Consider the following 20692-nt stretch of genomic DNA (forward strand, 5'->3'; position numbering starts at 1 on the left):
TTACTGGAAGGAACCTCTTGGTTACACCAGCCCACAGGGGATTATTGTGTCCGTCCGTCCGTCGTGCATCCTAAAATGGGAGGGGTGGGGCTGGGTGAGAGGGAAAGGTGGGCAGGGGCTGGGTGGGGAGGGGAGGGTGGGGAGGGGCTGGGTGGGGAGGGGCTGGGTGGGGAGCGGAGGGTGGGGAGGGCCTGGGTGGGGAGGGTGGGGCTGGGTGAGGAGGGGAGGGTGGGGAGGGGGAGGGTGGGGAGGGGCTGGGTGGGGAGCGGAGGGTGGGGAGGGGCTGGGTGGGGAGGGGCTGGGTGGAGAGGGTGGGGCTGGGTGGGGGGTGGGAGGAGTGGGGCTGGGTGGGGAGGGGCTGGTCACCCCGTGGTGCCCTTATACAACTCAACGTTTAATCTACTCACGCCGGCTTGTGCCCGCCCTCACAGTCGGGCATATTTGCGGAATACACCACGCCGCCGTTGACCCTGGCCATTGACCGAGCAACCCAACGTTCCTACCAGCTCCCTCCGCAGGACAATGTGTTGAGAAGGCTGGCACGGCACGCGAGGGGGTGGTTGGTCAGGACCACGCAAGGCCGCCTTTATTTTCCCAATGTTGATGTTTACACAACCGCACCAGATACTCATTTTGACTTAAAGCTTTCGTGACAGCAGGAATTCATATTCTTGGGTCTGTCGGTAAAGTCGCGTATTCTCTTTGAAACTATCTACGTGACTTTACCGAAAGACCCATGAATAAAGATACTCATTTTAAGGCCGAGTCGACGTAGGGGAGGACCGGTGCCGGTTCAGATAATCGTCGCTGACATTCGGTCGTGAACGGAAATTGAACTCGAGTCGTCGGGTTTGTTTCGCAACGCGCTAATCACTTACACGACCGCCCACCCCACGGACCTTCATACGTGCACACATACCACACGGACACATCATGCACGCACGCCCATAAACGTGCACACGCACACAGCTATAAGTTCTAACCTTTTGACTCCACGGTGACGTAAACAAAAAAAATATTAATCTACAAATAAACTCCACGACACCGCCACGTGCAGCAATGTGAGTCAGGGCTGCCGCGTCGGGTCAAGAGGTCAGGTCAATGATTCGGCGTTACGGTCAACGTCTCACGGCACCGGTTGCAGGGGTCAGAGGATCCCTCATTCACAGAGCTCGCTGCAAACTCCGGGAACCCATGCGGGCCTATTTGTTCATTTAATTATATTTGCCTCGCAAAGGCAAAACAACCATAACGAGTGGATGTACAATAGATACGAGTTAATCTTTGTCTTGGATTGAGTAAGATTATATTATTTTATGAACCTGGGGGCAAAGAGAAATGTTGTGCCCTGCAGCGTGGTGAGTGGATGGGCGAGAAGCTATGGTGGTTGAACGCAGTGCGGTTGAGACTGAACTGGTCAATCTGATAGACCGAGTCCTCAGAATCAAGGAGGCAGGGTCACGTGGCCATGCGAGTTGCGATGGAGGAGTGACAGGGAGCTCGCTGTAGGGACCCCTAAAGTCGTGGTTTCATTCCTCACCGGATATCGTTTCGGGTCGCCGATCGACCACAGGAGGTGGCGGTTGACCAGTGACGATCACGGCCACAGCAAGATGGTGGATACTGGATGTGGTGTGTCGGTGCGGGAAATGCGTTTTTTTTTATGGTCACAGACCCGTAATAGAGTTTTTTATGGTTAGATCGCGTAAATATATAAATGTGTCGTTAAAACGCGCCACCACCCGACACAGCCAACTAGTAAGGGTTGTCACGTAAACAGAACGTGGCCAATTCGTCACGAGTACAGCACTAACCGGTGTGTTGGAGAGCCAAGCCACAACATTTACAATCGGAGTACGACGTTTCGTCAGTAATTACCACCAGCTTCATCGCAGACCCGGCTGGAATGAAGCCCTGGGTACATCCATCGGGAACCCTACAGCCAGGGCCCGGTGGAGTAGGCCTCGGCAAGGTAAGGTAATTGTACCCTTTTTACCGGGTAAAAGGGTAAAGGTGTCGACATGCCAAGGGGTAAGGGTAAAGGGTAGGGTAAAAGGTAGGCTCGTTGCTTTTTACCTTTTACCTTACCTGCTAAAGGGTAAAAGGTAGGGTAGAGTGATTGTATTGTGGTAAGGTAAAAGGTAGGGTAAAGGTAGGCTCGTTGTTTTTACACTTTTACCTTACCTTGCCGAGGCCTACGGTGGAGTGAGGGCTCTCGTCACGGCTGTTAAATGTTCATTTCCTTACCAATCCAGTTTTACCGCCACCCCACGCCCAATGCCAAACTACCACCCAGCGGTCATCGCCTTGGTTATTTCGGTTCTGTTTTTTTCTACTTGACGCAAACCAAAACACTCGCACGTCCCTTGGACGTTACCACCCGTCCCTCCCTCTAGCCAGCCACATAGCGGAACGGGTTTATCCTGCGTATAGAACGACACCAAATATGGACCGTGTAACCGAGATTTAGTGGCCGAGGTGACGGGATGACGAGCTAGATGTCCCGGTGTACTTGAACGGCCGTCGGCTTCTTGGCGTCGGATGGCTCCACTCTGCCCTTTGAGGCCTGGACCTCGTGCCATCGATGACATCGTTCGCTCAAGATGTCTCCGCCTGTGTGGCCACATTGTAAAGCCGGAGAACTCTTCCGCACACCGTGCCCTGCTTCCGTCCACCTGGGTGAAGAACGGATTCTCCAACGGCTCCATCACGGCACCGTCCGGTCCGGCAGTCCGAGGGACGCGTTGGGGGGGGGGTCTCGTCAGATCTGTTGGTGCCACGACCTTTTGTCGCCTCCGGGTGGGACAGTGAGTGGCTCGATTGAGGGAGTGGAGGAGTGAGTAGGTGGTTGGGTGGGCGAGTGGTTGAGGGAGTGGGCGAGATAGTGGATGAGTAGGTGTCTATATATTTATACTGGTAGGAACCGCCAGGTTACACCAGCCCACAGGGGATTGTGTTCGTCCGTCGTGCAGGGAGGGGCTGGGTGGGGACGGTGGGGCTGGGTGGGGAGGGGCTGGGTGGGGGTGGGAGGGGTGGGGCTGGGTGGGGAGGGGCTGGTTACCCCGTGGTGCCCTTATAAAACGCAACGTTTAACCTACTCACGCCGGCTTGTGCCCACCCTCACAGTCGGCCATATTTGCGGAATACACCACGCCGCCGTTGACCCTGGCCATTGACCAAGCAACCCAACGTTCCTACCAGCTCCCTCCGCAGGAATGTGTTAATTTGAAAACGAATTTCTTTAGAACTGCTTTGTGTTTAGTTCGTTTTCCTTCCACCACGCCTCCGATTAGTGCGGTTTGTCGAGGATGTGGCCGTGCCGAGTGCATGCAGACTTCGCCAGTGGACTGGAGCAGGTGGAACCCATCACGGAGGAGCCACTGAAAACAAGATGCCATCGTGGGCAAAGCCGTCGATGCCACCCAGCCACGGTCAAAGTGAGAGGCATTACTGGAAGTGTGGGTGTGCCGGGTGTGAGCATTGCTCCGGCTGAAATCAAGCACCGATTGCCCAAAAAAAGTGGCAACACATACAAGTGACGCAAACGCAGTTGTTAGTATCGGCATCAGACGACCTTTGCTTATCTAATCTTATTAGAATTTATAGACCAATAAATAGTCTTTGCCCTTTGACGTTTAAATTACTTCACTGCCGATGGACGCACACAACACTCGCGTGCAGACCGGTGAATGGGGAGTTGCTGCTGCTGCACGTCTTATTGTTCGGGCTGCCAAACGCTCGAGTATCCCGAAGCAATGTGTCCCGGCTCAATGCATCTCTAGATTCGTGAGATAGGGGGGCAAGGGGGTTGTGGAAAGGGGGGGGGGGCCATCATCGGGAAGAGTGAAGCCCGCTATGGGCGAGATTAGCGGTCGAGTGAGCGTGCCTACGTAGGAGTGGCTATCTAGGAGTGACGTGGTTGACGGAGACGAAGAGGGGGGCTGGCAGCTCACCCACGTGTCACGGTTGAGTCGGCCAGAAATGTGGTAACTTTTAGCTATTGTCGGCCCAGGCAAGTGACTACGCGGTCGAGTGGCCCCACGTGCAAAACCAGGCAGCGATTCAGGTATATGGGCCACGCGACGCCATCCGCCTTATCATGGGTTCCACAAACAACGCAAGAATAACACGAGCAAGTCGAGACAGGAAAACGGCCTCTGTGGGGGGTGGAGGGAGGATAGGGTGACGAGCGGTGACGGTGGTGAAATGTCGTGGCCCGTGGTGATGGCGAGTGGCGGTTGTGATGGAGCTGAAGGTGGTGTTATTGATGCTGGTGATCATGGTGTTTGATAGCTTTCGTGGTGTTGAGTGCTCATGGTGTAGTTAAGAAGTTGACGATGATGGTGGCGGTAGTGATGCTGCTGCTGGTGACGATGGTGTTGGTGTTTGTGGTCATGGTAGCGGTAACGACGGTGCAGTTAAATCACGCCGGTTGCACAAAAACTCACTGCATTTGTCAGACAAATATTTAAAAGAAAATATATTGCAGGACGATTTGAACAACGCCTCTCCTCTGTGACAGGCGGACGGTCTCGCCATTCGGACACCGCACTTTACACCGTGGCGTCTTGAAAAAACACCGGTATAAACGTAAAGAAACCTGGACGCGCGGACAAGTCCCGAATCGACGTAAGATCAAAAGCTTTCCCCACTCGTAAACACCGAGCAACTTACAAACCCTTTCGAACAGTGAAAAAAAAACCAAGACGCGTACGCTCGTTTAAATAAAAAAATAAACGCATCAACCGGGAGACCGTGACACTGCAGCAGTTGCCGAGTGACCTCGCTCCTCTCACGCACGACCGTTTTGCACAGAGGAGAATTTGCAAACGGAGTTGTTTTTTTTTTTTACAAAAACGCGGCTTTCCGTAGCTGTGGCCGTTTTTCTGCGACCAGTTGACATTTGTGTTTGTGCACGCACGCACGCGTTAACTGTACACAAGGTCAACGACGTTACGTCTCTCTCACAAACGCACGCACGCAGGGAAATCACGTGGGCGTGGATAACGCGCGGCATGACCGCTCTCGTCCGTCGCGACCCAGGGATTTAATGCCGTGCCAGTGGTCGAGAGTAACAACGGAGTGGCAGGTGAAGGAGGGAACCTGCCCGAGAGGATGTGCATTGCGGAAATAAAGCGACAACGTTGGCTCGCGTGCAGGAGCTACACGGATTGTTACATTGCATGATCATGAAAAATGGTAAGAGTGTGGGGAAGCCTTTACCCAGCAGCGGTTAGCTTATGGCTGCTGAAGATGTAGTGTGTGATGAGCCCATATCACCCTTGCAGCCGCTAAAAGGTGCTGCCGTTTATTGCAATGTCAATAAAAATGAAGTTATCCGAGGAACGGATCGCGCCTCTGAGTGACGACATCTAATCGAATCACCCAGGTAGTGGTGGAGAAGTGTGGGTTGGGGGTGAATTGTGTCGACATTGTGGCCCCGTATATCCGTTTTTTCATTGGCACATCCGAGCTAAACCAGCACAAGTGATTTTCCATGGTTTTCCATCCTGAGCCGGAAAAAAACTTTGACACGCCGGCCTCGATTAGATATCCCAATCTGGCTCGTGGCCAAGCAGGGCCAGTGGCTGGAGCTAATGATGAGTTAATTGCATGAGACGTTCGTCAGTATGCTGTCAGGAAAGGGCATCACCACATCTACATCTGTCTCGACCAGTTTCACTGCTTGCTACATCAGTGGCAGAGCTCAGCTTCTGCACTCGGCTGGGACACAGCCCTGGCGTGGCTCGGTTGTGCAGTGGAAAAACGGTATGAGAACAACTTCCCTTGCGCGAGTGCGTGCGTGGGAGCGTGTGTGAGCGATTGTCTCCCGAGTCGAGAGAGCGTGGGGTCACACCGAGGTGGCCAGGTCGAGACGGCGAAACTTGTCGAGGTTGTAGAAGCCGGCTTTAACGATGCGACCGCCAAAGTAGCGTCCGTTCAGGTCAACGACAGCTGTCGGGGGTGGTGGGGGGGGGGGAAATGCAAGAATTTTGGGGGAAGCAGTCGGAGGAGGGGAAGTGTTAAACCGTTGCAAAATTACAAATGAGCAACTTGATCCACAACCTCCACAGAGATCCTAGCCAAGCAATGTGGTGAAATGTTATGATCCGATTTGAGAATGTGGCCAATTTATTTTTGTTGCTTTCTTCAATCCCGATTGTGAGAGGGCATGGTGTCACGAGAAAGAGTAGTCACGTGGCTCACAGAGCAGTGAGACCACCTCTCGCGCGCCAGAGAACGTCCGAAATCTCTTTCAAGCGACCTCTGATCCACACCGTGGGGGGGGGGGGGCAAACACCTTCCCACCCACCCTTCCACAGACCGTAATATTTGTCACACAACAGCCTAACCGATATCTTTAATTCTTAGAGCTGGAATTTAGCCAGAATAAGTGCAAAAATGATTTTAATGTGATCGGCTTTTTTTGTGTGTGTGCAGTCATTTGGCGACCAGGCCAAGAGCATCGACTTGCTACACTTAAGAACCCAGTTAAATTGTAGGTGGCCGGCACCTGAATTCAACCCTCAAGACCTCGGCAGCATTGGGTCAGTGCTCGGAAAATATTTATCAGCCCACCGAGCCACGCGGCCGCTAATCAGCGTTTTTTAATAAGAACGCACCAGCGGAGCAAAGGAGAAATGCGCGGGAAAGTTTCCTACAATGTCATTTATTGGCCTACAACAAATTATTCGTCAGCAACAATTTAACCGTGTCCACTGGACCACGTACGACCTGTCTGCTTGAGATGTTTGGGAAAACTTTATTGCACATTTCGCTGCCGTGGTGCTGCTGGTGGACGTGTGGAGGAGGAGGAGGCTGATGACGTCATCGGCCCACGAAGCTTACCTTTGATCGCCGACTCCATCCGCTCAAACTCGAGGAAAATCCGCACCGCGTCATCCTCGGGGGCCCCCGGCATCTTTAGGGAGGCAGAGCAATTTCACGGTGAGAAGGCGCGGGAACTCCAGGAGAACGCGACGGTACTTCCAGAAACACTCACAAAGCAACGAAACGCTCTCCCGAGTCACAGCACAAACACAGCAACACCGGCAGTGCCATGGCCGCTCTCCCGGATAGGAGCACTCGCGCAAGCAATACGCTCCCAACAACGCTCGGAAATAACCGCTCCGAGTCACAACACCCTCCTGAATGATACTCTCCTGGGTCATGAGACATAATACTCACCGGACAAAACTCACGACGCAGTGAGATATTGAAAGCGGAAAAGAATCTGACGAGTCACAACACTTGAGTCACAACACCCTGACGCGTCACAACACTCTTGACGAGACGTGACGTGACGTGACGACACACCCCCCTCCCGTACGTACGGAGCTGGAGCTGGGGTTCACCCCGCGGCGCTCACCTCGAAGATGACGCACTTGATCACCTTGCCGTACTTCTCGCACTCCTCCTTGGTCTCGCTCTCTAGGTCCTCGTCCACCTCGCCGGGCCCAACCATGTTCTGCTCACGAGAAGACGCAGCAGGGAGGTGGGGCTCACGCGGGTTCGAGTGGGTTGCCGCCGCTCCCCAAGGGTAAATACAGGTTCAGAGTTGCGAACCCAGCGACCACGAGCGAGTTTCCCGGCCACGGCCAACATCAATGGCGAGCGAGATCTGAACCAATCTTGGGCCCCTAACCGCCCCCCCCCACCACCACTTTGCCAACCCCAGTGGCTGACAGTGTGGAGGGAGGCCATCATCCAGCCGTGGATTGTACATGGCTGTCCCTGATGAGACCGACGTACCCGCAGCAGCACCACTTTGGTCGGGTTCTTCAGAATCTCCGTCAGGGGGTTTGGCTCCTGTTTTTTGACCGATGCTGGCGATGGCGACGCCGATGCCGCCGCTGCCGACGCCGCCGCAGCAGCCACCGCTGCCGCCGCTGCAGCTTCGGCTGTGGTGAAAGCCGGGGTGCGGAGGGGCGGTAGGAACGCACGGGACAAACGGAACGGGGAGCAGCGAGGAGAGAAGTCAGTTGCCGCACTCAAGAGGTCATTGGTGCCTGATCTCACATACGGCTACCACCCCTAGCCAAGCCTCCCTTGCTGAAGCCAGATCCCACAGTTATTGCACCGATGACACCCATCCCTCTGACGTTTCATCAAGACCACATTTTGTTTTTTGTCCTTCAAGGACCACTCTTCCAGGCTCATCACTGTCACCACCTGGCTTCAGGTCTTCCCCTTGGGTTGTCGACCTCTGGGTGCCACTGCAGTGCCCGTCTCGGTAACCTGCCCTCCTCCACCCTGCAAAAGCGTCCCACCCATCACAACCTCCTCCCCTCTTCCGCGATTATCAGAGCTTGAATTTTGCCGGTATTAAGTTTAGTCATTGGTGACCGAGCTAATCCCATCAACTCTCGGTATACTTCGTGTTGGTGGTCTACCATATGTGTAGTGATTTACAAACCAATATTTTCCCGACTCTAGTCATAACCGAACTCTAAATATAACCATAATATATCAACGACAGATAAGCAAAGACAAAAATAGCCAACTCGCGAGACTTGAGAAACCGGTTTCAATCACCGGATGCCTGAAACCTGAGTTCAAACCTAGTATCTCAACATCTCTGGAAGGTACGAGCTCCTCGCCATAAGCCATTGCTGTTAGGAAGAAACCACATCCCTCAATAGCACGATAATCCCCGTTTACAAGCTTATGAAAACAGCTGTTGACCACACTGCAATGCACAGGGTAAGGGGGGGGCAGGCAGGCACTTGCACAATCACGTGCAAGCCAAACACGCGGGGGGGCACGGGCGACAAAGGTGCAGCACGCTCGGCAAATACACGCTCGTTTCTAGGCAGGGGTGGTGTACGTGATCGGCTGGTTCATTTAATTGTTTGAGAGGAGAACTGATGACAGGCAAGAGAGATGATCGAAGTCACGATCCACGGCGGTGGTGATAGCAGCAGCTGTGTTGCCTTTTTCAATCCGGTTGGACTGCTTAGAATGGCTAGAGCCTGTGCCGATTTTTCCATTGCTACAGACTGGAGAGTATGCAAATGTATTTGCACGTGCACATGCAAGTGTGTATGTGTGCAAAAGTGTGTGTGTATGAGCGGTAGTGTAGCGGTTAGCGCGCTGCGCTATGAACCTAGCGATCCGGGTTCGATTCCCGCTCACGGCCAACACCAGTGACGATTATCTGAACCGGTCCTGGGCCTCCCCTAGGTCGACTCAGCCTGAAATGAGTACCTAGTGTGGTGTGTAAACATCGCCACTGGGGAGATAAAGGCGGTCGGGCGTGGTGCTGGCCACCCACCCCCTCGTGTACCGTTCCGGCCTTCATAGGTGCTCGCTAACAGCACTTGCCCCTACAGTCTGTTAAGGCTATACGGGGGATCTTTATCTTTATTTATCTTTATGCAGGGCATTGGGGTGGCCCATACTCCTCCCTGTGTACCGTGCCAGCCTTCATAGATGCTTGATAACAGCACTTGCCCCAACAGTCTGTTCAGGATATATGGGGGCTCTATCTTTGTATGTATTTGTATATGCCTGTCTGTGGGTATGTTTGCATGCAAGCTAGTACATGCGTGCGAGGAGTAGTGTTGTAGTGGTTAGCACTGCATTGCACTACAAACCCAACTACTGGAGTCTGTTAACCGGCCATGGCTGACATCAGTGGTGAAGATCTGAACCTGTCCCAAGCCCCCCCCCCCCCCCCCTAGGTTGACTCGGCTTTAAATGAGTACCTGGGACGGTGCGTAAACAAACATTAGCACTGTACCTCAACAGGTGCTCGCTAACAGCACTTCCCCCAACGGTCTGCTAAGGATATATGGGGGGCTCTGTCTTTGTATGTGTTTGTATACGCATGTCTGTGGATAACGCTACTCCCCGCACGCATGTACTAGCTTAAATGCAGACAAAGATCCCCCATATAGCCTTAACAGACTGTAGGGGCAAGTGCTGTTAGCGAGCATCTATGAAGGCCGGGACGGTACACGAGGGGGTGGGTGGCCAGCACCACGCCCGACCGCCTTTGTCTCCCTAGTGGCGATGTTTACACACACAGTTACATGCGCACATGCAAACACACTCTCTAGTATGTATCAATGGAAATAACGATCCATATGGTGGATCGTTGTTTTCTGCGTTTTTGTGGTGTAAATGATCAAATGGAATGTTTTAAGAGTTGTTTAAATTTAAGAGCACCGGGCAAACACACTTTGCCTGCTTTAACAAATGCTGCTCGATATTATTGGTTTGGAAAGCCAACATGCGTTCTAAATAATATTTGCATTCATATGTGGGGAGAAAGAATGGAGTTCTGCTTATATTTACTATCTCCAGGAAGCAGATGTTCATATAAAGATTCCATCCAATGTCCTTTAGGTCATTATTTATTTTACCCCGGTTAGCCTAAGTGCCCCCAGGGTATTTACATAGACAGAGTCGTTAACTTGTTTACATTTTAGTAAATTTGAATAATTGGGTTCTGGTCTGTTGACTGGATACAGTACCGAGCGATGTAAATTTAGAACACGGTCTAAATGTGACTGCATCTGGAGACGCTGCAAGTGAAGCAAGACTCTGGCATTATGGAAATTTGATTACTCAGCCCTGCCCTTAATTTAAAGTACACAGCACTCTCTCCAAAATGATCACTAGATGTACACAGTGTCCATAAATGTATCATCCATTATTAAACAATTATAATGACGCAGGCCGTTATGACAGACACAACCAGCAAACTCGCCCTGTCCACACACATACACCCACTACCAAGAGAATACACACAGATCCCTCATATCGCCTTTAACACACTGCTGGGGCAAGCGCTATTCGCGAGCACTTTCCCGCACATACGCACACAACACATCCATGACACACACACCTACCACCTTCTCGCGTCCCAAAGACAAAGATCCCCGCCTGTAGCCTTAACAGACTGTTGGGTCAAGTGCTGTTGAGCGAGCACCTATGAAGGCCGGCACAGCGCACGAGGGGGTGGGTGGCCAGCCCCTTGTACAGACACACGCGAGTGCGCGTGTGTCGCATCCTCAGTGAGCTACGTCCTTGTCGTGTCCCCTGCAAGTGCCCGGCCATGTCAACCATGTCTGGGGAAACCAAAGCTGCAGCCAGCTGGCCGAATCGTCATCCCGGTCAACACGTGATGACAGTTACACCTCCTGCCCAGGCCTGAGCTGGTGCTCTAACTGTGTAAAAGTCTCGTGTTTGCCGAATAATAAAAGCGAGCTCCTCACCCTCCTTGGGCACGTTGTCTCCGATGACGATCTTGCCGCCGCGCTTGCTGGTCTTCTCGACGGACAGCGCCGTGCTCAGGCCCTGCTCGTGCTTGCCCAGGCCCTGCCCCTCGCGGAAGCCGTACTTCTGCATGATCTTGTGCGCCACCGTGCCTCTGCAATGCACGCACGCACGTTCGTTCACACACGCACGCACACCCACGCACGCACGGACACAAGCACACACGCATGCACGTACACCCACAAACACACCGAGACACATGAACGTAAGAAAACACAGATTTGCACACACGCCGTCTAGCCTCTGTATGTGCTATGCGGCAGGGACATTGCCCACAATGTCACGTAATAAATAAATACAATATTTTAACGGCGCAGTGTTTTTGAAGAACGTGTTGAGTTTTTTTCTTTTACACGTGCACAAACAGGTGTAAAGTGGGCATGTGACGAATCATCAACGAGTTAACGCTTTGCAACTAACGATGAGGCCAATTATGCATTCGCTCTGTTCATCTGTTCGTAAGTGGGGGGGGGGGCAGCATAATTCTCATATATATGATCCAACAGGAACACAACTTTAGTACAGAGCCGTGTTGCATTTAAAGCGGAGGAAAATTCATCACATGCTGGTGTGACGTCAGTAAAAAGGGACTTGGTGGGTTCAAGTAGGAAGGGGAGAGGGTATGTCGGAGGGAGAGATGGACCATATTGTATTTGTGTATGTTGAACTTCTTTCGCACCATACTAATCGGAGGTGCGGGGGAAGGAGAGGTTGGAGAGGGAGTCCAAAGGATTGCAGGGGTAAGAGGAAGTGCGGGACATTCGGGTAAAGCAGTTGCCAGCAACCAGAAGGACCAGAAAAATCAGGAGCGGGAGGATCAGGAGGACCAGGTGTAGGAAGACCAGGAGGAGGACTAGGAAGAGGATCAGGAGGACGAGAATGAGAACATAGGACGAGGAGGATGAGGAGGTAGAGGGTCAGGAGGCCGACCAGGAGGAGGACGAGGTGTGGGAGAGCTCACCCCATGTTGGAGATGAAGGAGCTGGAGCCGCCGGGTGGGGAGCGCGGCCTCTCGCCCGAGTCCTCGTAGTTGGGGGGAGGGATGGCCGCTTTGCCCGACATCCGCCCGCGTTTGATCTCATCGTCAGGAGCCACTGTGCATGAGTCGGGGGGGGGGGCGAAGACACACAGGTCAGGTGTGCATTCACACGAACAGAAAGAAACTCGCCATAATAGCGAGCACCTATAACGGCGTGTGTGGGGCTGTCACGTTTAAGTGTATATGCAAAAGTGGCTCCCAGCTCAAACAAGCATTGATCAGATCGAACAGTGCGTGTAGAAATGGATTATTTACCATTCATGTATGCAAATTAATACAACTAATCTGAAACTATACGATTCAAATTATACGATTGAGATGAACAAAAAAAGGCATTGATTCTTAAAGTGAATAGTCACCCATAATCGTACGACATTCATCAGATCGCTCGCGAGTCTTTACACTCACACGCACAACCCAGCGCACGCATCACCCTCGGGATAATCTATTTCTACTGTGGAGATGATGCATCAATATCCAACCGCAGTACTGTCCAGATTATTAGATGCTCCGGAATGTAAAAAACTTGTGCCAGGTGTCAATAAAGTTACACAAATCTGGTCACACGCACAAACGGACACACTCCTGGATTGTAAGACATACCGCCAACTATCGTTGCATCAGGATAATACGGCAATTTATCTTATCCACTGGAAATTAATATGGTTTAATACCATGGTGCATTAAATTTCCCCATCTGCCAAATAATCATCAGCCATTCTCAATCCACTGCTTGATAGAATGATGATGCTCATAACACAGCGGTGTCACGTTGCACGGCAGCACGCACACACACACGCACGTACACCTACACGCCCGGTGGACCCCGGCCCCAAGGCCTCGGACGCAATGTGATAGCACAACATTAATAATACATGCGGCTCGCGGCACCTCCTCGTGTGCGGGCTCTAAAAATACGACGCATTGTCAACTATTACGGAGATGAAATTCGATCCACCGGTGTCGGGGGGAGGACTCGGGAGAGCTGGGTCTTCTCAGCCAGAGCGCTCTGTCGTCTGGCGACGTTTGTGCGTCTGCGTTCGCTAACAGCGGAGCAGTACCAGCTGGAGTAGTCCCTTCCCCGCTGCGCCGGGGGTCGCCTTACCACGCAGGGTCAGCGGGTCGCGCGGCGACAAAACGTCCTTGCGTGCGTGAACGTTACGCTGGCGGGCAGAGAGCCCATCGCGTAAAGATTTATCGCGACCTGATGAGGACGTGGGGGCTTGCGTTTCCTGACGGAATGAGTGTGGCAAGATGGATGGGGTAGGCTGATGGGAGGTACGATACTACTGATGGTGTGACCACACCACGGCTGTGTCCATAAGATTATATGACATTATCCTAGCCCTTCAGCTGTGGGGCCCTAGGTTCGATTGGAACGAGCAAAGCTATAAACGCAAGAAAACACGCTGTCACGTGGAGAAATAGCAACATTTTTACTTTGAGTTTTTCGATATCCAATGCCCCGATGTAGTTCATGATTATCATCCACTGTTGCGGGGGAGTTTGAAGCCAGGAAGGGCAAACGTTGGGTCGGCTGAGGCTCTAATAATGGCAACCTATATGTCGGCCTCCCTTGTAAACATTTATATTTTCACAATTTAAGCAAAAGGAACCATCATACTTCATATGAGGTGCATTATTGTGACGTTACTGTTTGAATTATCCAAAATGTCCTTTGGGGGAGGATTTCCCAGTCTAATCTGAAAATTGGGAAGATCCCCAATCCACGAGGTTGTAGTCGAACTCACGGGCCATAAGCACAGTCGAATCCTCATGCGAGGCATTTGCAGGAGACAAAGCGAGCAGTTAAATAACGGCACACAATGGCATTGGACTCACAGTCTTTGTCCCTCTCCATGAGCGATGATGGTGGCGCGATGGCAGCTCCCATTGTGCCTGGAACCACATTTCCGATAAATTGCATCAGTGCTGGATGTGGATATAATTGTGGCTGCAGTGATATGAACCCATCACATACAAATAATTTTAAATCGATTATAAAAACATTATTACACAGGTGGTACCTACGCGTGCATTACGTGAGGTTAGTAATCGATATTAATCGATATATCAATGCCTCGTACCCCATCGTTCACACACCACGAGCCTGTGTGACAGCAGTGTATGACCAATTTCCACTGCAGTATACCCCACGCTATATATATAGGAGTGACTGATTGTTACTAAAAGTCACCATAACACCGTCGCACAATATCATTGGTCGACCGATGTTGTTAAACATCCACGAGCAACGACGCGAGGCATCACCTCGTTTGCGTTTCTCCGCCTCGTACTCCTCTTCGTCGTCCGACTCGGGTCGCCGTGACATGCCGCTCGCCTCGTGACGCTCCTTCCGCCTCCTGCCATGTGAACGCAAACAGTTAGACAGTTACACACCTTGTCGTACATACCAAACGTACCTACTGGTACGTACCAAACGTACCTACTGGTACGTACCAAACGTACCTAGTCGTACGTACCAAACGTACTTACTGGTACGTACCAAACGTACCTACTGGTACGTACCAAACGTACCTAGTCGTACGTACCAAACGTACCTAGTGGTACGTACCAAACGTACCTAGTGGTACGTACCAAACGTACCTACTGGTACGTACCAAACGTACCTAGTCGTACGTACCAAACGTACAATCACATACAAATAATAAGTGCGAGGATGACCGGAGTTCGCGTGATGGTTTATGCTCCTTGATGAGATCAGCAAGACATTGAGGTTCATTTGTGGCAAGCACTTTGTGTGCAATCATCGCGACCTTATAACGTATTCGTTCGGCAACCAGAAGCCTATGCAGCTCGGCAATCACTGGACGAACATGCTCGGAAAACTTATTGGCAAGTGCTGTTAGCGAGTACCTACGATGGCCCACATGGCACACAAGCAGGTGGTGTCGCCATCACAATGCCAGGACGTCTTTAACTCTTCAGTGCCGATGCTCACCCACACCAAGTACTAATTTAAGGCGGAGTAGGGGAGACCCAGCATCAGTTTCAGATATGTCATTGATTTTGCCCACGAGCGGGAATCAAACTCGGGTAGCCACGGCTTGTAGCGCAGTGTATCTACTACTACAACACGACTCCTTCCCACACACACTTGGCGCGTCACTGGCACTCACTTCTCCCTGTCGTCTATCTCCTTCTGCCGCTCGTGCTCACGCTGGCGTTGTCGGTCCTCCCGCTGCCGCTTCACCACCTTGTCGTAATCGTTGGGGTACATAGGGTCGTACTCATCCGCCACGGGGATCAGCATCTCCCCCATGAAGGCCATCTGTGCGGCACCGGACTCCTGCTCAACCCAGAGAAGAGCGCAGATATTAGCGCAGCGTTGAGGAACCTACAGCCAGTGGGTCAGATACGACCCGCTACATCATTTCGTAGACGGCCCACAATTTAATTTCATATGACCCTCGATTATTTCTATTTCCCGCCGCGAACAGTGGGGGTAAACGGTTCACAGGCGGCACCACCTTGGGTGTGGTGGCGACTGGCGGAGGCGGCGGTGGCTCAGGGAAACTCGTCCGCTCGTCTGAACCCGAGTTGCGCTTGAGGTCAACCACAGGTGCCAGCACTGTGCTCTGCTTGCCCCTCTGGTTCTGCCGAGAAAACAAAAAAAACAAAGCAGTTACATGAAAGTGTTATTGGCATTCCAATAATTATCATCACAGCCATGATCAAGCCATCCATCAATCTATAATTGTGTTAAGCTCTAGAATATATTGTCCCGAGCGTGTAAAATCCAGAGTGGTGTTAAAATATACGTGGAGTGAATGAGCTCATGGGCACGATAGGTGGATTATTATATCAAAAGATCATGAGAGATGGCAGCGGTTTGGGGACGCCTTCATCCGGCAGTGGAACGACCATGACTAATTATGATGACGAGTTTGTTCAAGTGTTAGACCGTAACAAACTTGAGGGTTGGGGTGGAGTAAGGGGTTGTTACCTTGGCCTGTGTGAGCGCCGCCTTCTTAACCTGCAGCTGCGACTGCAGGAGCTTGAAGTTCTTGGACCATCCCTCTGTCTTGGAGTCGCTCCTCTCCACGCGAAGATCATCGTACAGCGACATCGTCGCGCCCTCCTCGCTGCAGCGACACAAGTTGGGGGGGGGGGGTGGGAGTCGTTTTCAGACAACTGGCACAGAGACTCAGAATAGTTTATGATTCGAGGTGCAAACGCTCGCTCAGAGTAAAGCGGCTCAGGAAGGCACGGGTCCAATGATAAGGGTGCGTTATGCATGTCCGTTGAACCTCTTTCGCAACCGTATGTAGCCACCCGTGCTAATCGGAGATACAGGGGAAGGACAACTAAACACAAAAAACATGTATAGGGCGCTTGGTTAAACGCCTCAGCATCTCAAATCGCCTGACATCAATTCTCATTTCAACCATTCTAATGCCTTGCGGGAGCAACTGTCCCTACGTGGCACAAGGAGTATAACAACACGGGCCTGAAAATGCTCTAAACACGTTTCACTGAAGAATTATCAAGGCTTAAATCGTTGACACGTAACAATCGCCATGACGTAGCGACGCTTATGCCAGGCTAGGTGTGTGAGAAGGTTGACTGCAGGGTGTCAGGGGACTGAGAAGACTGGCCGATGCACCACCTGTGCCAGTGTGTACACACACGCGCGCTAACACACACACACGTGTATCACAACCCGCCACTCGCCACTAAGTGACCGTGACATCACCACGGCGCCTGTGCCAGGCCAGGTGCACTTTGAGGCCACGTGAAGTGTCCAAGTGCTCGCTGCTGACAGGAGGTCTCGGGGCAGACCCAGCAGGTGCCATGGGTAGACCGACTGAGATGACTGATGCACCAGCTGTACCCCCTACTGTACACACACAATCGTCCTAACGGTGGCCACTCACCACTGAATAGCGGTGGCGGCAGTGCCAGGCTAGGTGTACTTCGTACAATTACTTTGCACGGGCACGTCAAGGTGTCAAGTACTTGTACGCACACACTCACGCGTGAACACTCACGCGTGAACACTCACGCGTGAACACTCACGCGTGAACACTCACGCGTGAACACTCACGCGTGAACACTCACGCGTGAACACTCACGCGTGAACACTCACGCGTGAACACTCACGCGTGAACACTCACGCGTGAACACTCACGCGTGAACACTCACGCGTGAACACTCACGCGTGAACACTCACGCGTGAACACTCACGCGTGAACACTCACGCGTGAACACTCACGCGTGAACACTCACGCGTGAACACTCACGCACGCACACACCACGCAACCCCCCTCATCGTTCGTTTCAATGAGACTCGGCACTCGCCTGGGCGAAGCCTGGCCTAGGCCCCGGGCGAATCCTCGCTTCGCTCCAAGCCCGCGCGCTTCGCTCGGCGCCTCCCCGTGCCGCTTCCCGCTCGCCCGGGGGCGGTAAGCCGCGCCGCTGTTGCTGCTGCTGCTGCCGCGCGCGTTGCGTCCCACCGCGGCGCTGAGATTGTCAACTCGAGTCGACTGTTAGCGAGCGAAACCCCCCACACACTTAAACTGGCGCGGACGAGGCGTGGATTTCATACAACGCACAAGTGATCGCGTGGAGACGAAGCCGCGCGATTGGTCGGCGCGGTTGCCCACGTGACCGACGCCAGCCAATCCAGCCGGCGAGCTCGCCGACCGTCGCCAATGCGCAGTGGGGGTTTGCAACGCGAACGAATCTTACGGAAAGTGACGAGGCACGTGCGCGCGCGCTGAGCGAAACGCGATTTATAAATGATCCAAACACCAATGAGAAAATCTGAAAAGCTTTCTTGAGTGTAGGAATTCATATTCTTTGGGTCTTTCGGTAAAGTCACGTAGGTAGAAAAATAATATCTACGTGACTTTACCGAAAGACCCAAAGAATATGAATTCCTGCAGTCACGAAAGCTTTAAGTCAATATTTAACCGCATCTCAGGGGAGGGTTTCCACACAACCATTCGTTCTTTGAACAAACTCCGAGACAAGAATGATCGATTCGCTCACTTCTCTGAAGAGATGCCGCGACACCGAGGTAATACCGATCGCCTTTATTTTATTGCATTCTGACCACAAGTATTGTGGTGAATGCAGACGTAATTAGTCGAGGTATTCCGAGCTCTGCGATCTTACATTTATAGTACTTGCAAATTCCAGCTCTAGCCCCGCCCACTTACCCTTGGGTTGTACCCATCTCAAACATATTTAACCTTTGGCTGCAGTTGCTCTCTCGCAACATTTATTCCTGCCTCAGCAGTCCTCCTGCTGTATTTTTCAACGGTTTTACTTAACTTGATTGCTTGTATTCTTAGTTTTTTTCGGTAAAGTCACGTAGGTAAACATTAAAATTAATAAAAGTAATATAAAATAAAAACCACGACGTTTCGGAGGCAACACAAGCTTCCGTCTTCAGGTGTTGCCTCCGAAACGTCGTGATTTTTATTTTATTTTACTTTTATTAATTTTAATGTTTTTCCTACGTGACTTTACCGAAAAAACCTAAGAATATGAATCCTTGCAGTCACGAAAGCTTCAAATCTAGAATTGATTGCTTGTGTTGCAATCGAAACGTCGTGATTTAATTTATTTTATTTTTTACCCACGTGACTTTACCGAAAAAACCTAAGAGTATTGATTCCTGTGTCGTGGTCAAATCTTGTAATCAAAAGTTAGTCAACTTCCTGTTGTCCAATGAATTCAAAATTTTGCGCACGTACTCAGATCCGGTGACAATGCATGTCTGGATCAAAATCTGTATCAATTGATAATTTTATTCGCTACTTTAAAGCAATTTATATTTTGTATGGACGCCCGATTATTTATTTATATATTTGTGTAGGTTAAAAAAACGCCGCGGTCCCTAAACTCTCCAATCGCCTCGCCCAAGAAGCAGGCGCCACGTGTCCTAGGCGTGCCTTGCTCCGTGTGAACGAGTTACGGGCACCCTCCACACAAACAACACATTCCTGCGGAGGGAGCTGGTAGGAACGTTGGGTTGCTCGGTCAATGGCCAGGGTCAACGGCGGCGTGGTTTATTCCGCAAATATGCCCGACTGTGAGGGCGGGCACAAGCCGGCGTGAGTAGGTTAAACGTTGAGTTTTATAAGGGCACCACGGGGTGACCAGCCCCTCCACACCCAGCCCCACCCCACCCAGCCCCATAACTTCCCCACCCAGCCCCTCCCCACCCTCCCATCCCAGCCCCTACCCACCCAGCCCCTCCCTGCACGACGGACACAATAATCCCCTGTGGGCTGGTGTAACCAGGAAGTTCCTACCGCTAAAAGTTCTACATTGAAGATTAATTGATCAAATAATCAATTAATTCAAGTAAGCGTTGATGTGGGAGCAGGCACCGCATCATTGACGTTCTCCTCGACCGTGGAGTTAAACGAAGTTGTGTTAATAAAAACCGTTGTATTTAAAAAAAAACTTTTTTAAAGGATATTTTTCACCTGAAGACGATTGCTTGCGTTGCGATCGAAACGTCGTGATTTTGTATTACTTTATTATTTTTCTTCTATCCACGTGACTTTACCGAAAGACCCAAAAAATATGAATATCAATGAGAAACCTTTTGCAATTAACGGTAGTTGTGGTGAACACACAAACAGACGTGCTCTGATAAATATGATGATGTATTGTCTTTAAAATTGGTTGGCCTACACCAGATACAGCAACAGCCTTCTTTAGGGCCTCGTCTTTCACCAGTGTCAGACCAGAGAACAACGCCAAAGGGGCCGTCCATAAATGACGTCACGCACCTAGAGAGGGGGGGGGTCAGACATTTGTGACGATGTTGACGAGGGGGGGGGGGGTGAGAAATGTGACGTCACATCAAAATGCGCAACTTTGAATAAATATAGACAACACGTTCTACTTAATTAAATAGACTTTTTAATAAATGTTTTCTCCTACAACATCAGAGTGCAGCGCCACATTAAATACGCACTACAATGACAATAGTTTAAAGCGATTTGAAGCATGTTTTATTTTGGGGTGGGGGGGGCAGAGCTTTGTGACGTCATATTTTAGGGGGGGGGGGGTCTGACTTGTTGTGACGACGCGTGACGAGGGGGGGGGGTAAAAAATCGTCCAAAATCGCGTGACGTCATTTATGGACGGCCCCAAAAGTCGAATTGGCAGAAAAAAAACCTATTCTTATTTTTTTCATACTTTGATACTGGCAAGGAGGTCCCAAGAGCAGGACAATGTATCCTTCGTTTATCGGGCTATCCACATAAAAGTCTTCCTTCAACACATCGGCCACCCGGCCTTCTGGGAGTGCATACTTTCAGAAGCATTGAAAGTCAGCACTCCGACTAGCACGGTTGGCTACGTATGGTGCGAAAGAAGTTAAAA

At 51.4% G+C, this 20692-nt stretch overlaps 1 protein-coding gene across 1 annotated transcript; it reads right to left on the reverse strand.

The window, feature by feature from the left end:
• Window positions 1–4463: 4463 nt before the first annotated feature.
• RBM17 (RNA binding motif protein 17) lies at window positions 4464–18003 on the reverse strand. The gene is made up of 12 exons (XM_078614472.1): window positions 17645–18003; window positions 16290–16428; window positions 15814–15939; window positions 15463–15632; window positions 14594–14685; window positions 14165–14221; window positions 12245–12377; window positions 11223–11377; window positions 7753–7901; window positions 7370–7468; window positions 6850–6922; window positions 4464–5955 (listed from the first exon to the last, which is right to left on the reverse strand). The coding sequence occupies exons 2-12, from the start codon at window positions 16410–16412 to the stop codon at window positions 5852–5854; spliced, it is 1281 nt and encodes a 426-aa protein (XP_078470598.1). The 5' UTR covers window positions 16413–16428; window positions 17645–18003; the 3' UTR covers window positions 4464–5851.
• Window positions 18004–20692: the final 2689 nt, after the last annotated feature.

Source organism: Lampetra planeri, chromosome 44, assembly GCF_965212315.1.
Source record: "Lampetra planeri chromosome 44, kcLamPlan1.2.h2, whole genome shotgun sequence".
Taxonomy (NCBI): domain Eukaryota; kingdom Metazoa; phylum Chordata; class Hyperoartia; order Petromyzontiformes; family Petromyzontidae; genus Lampetra; species Lampetra planeri.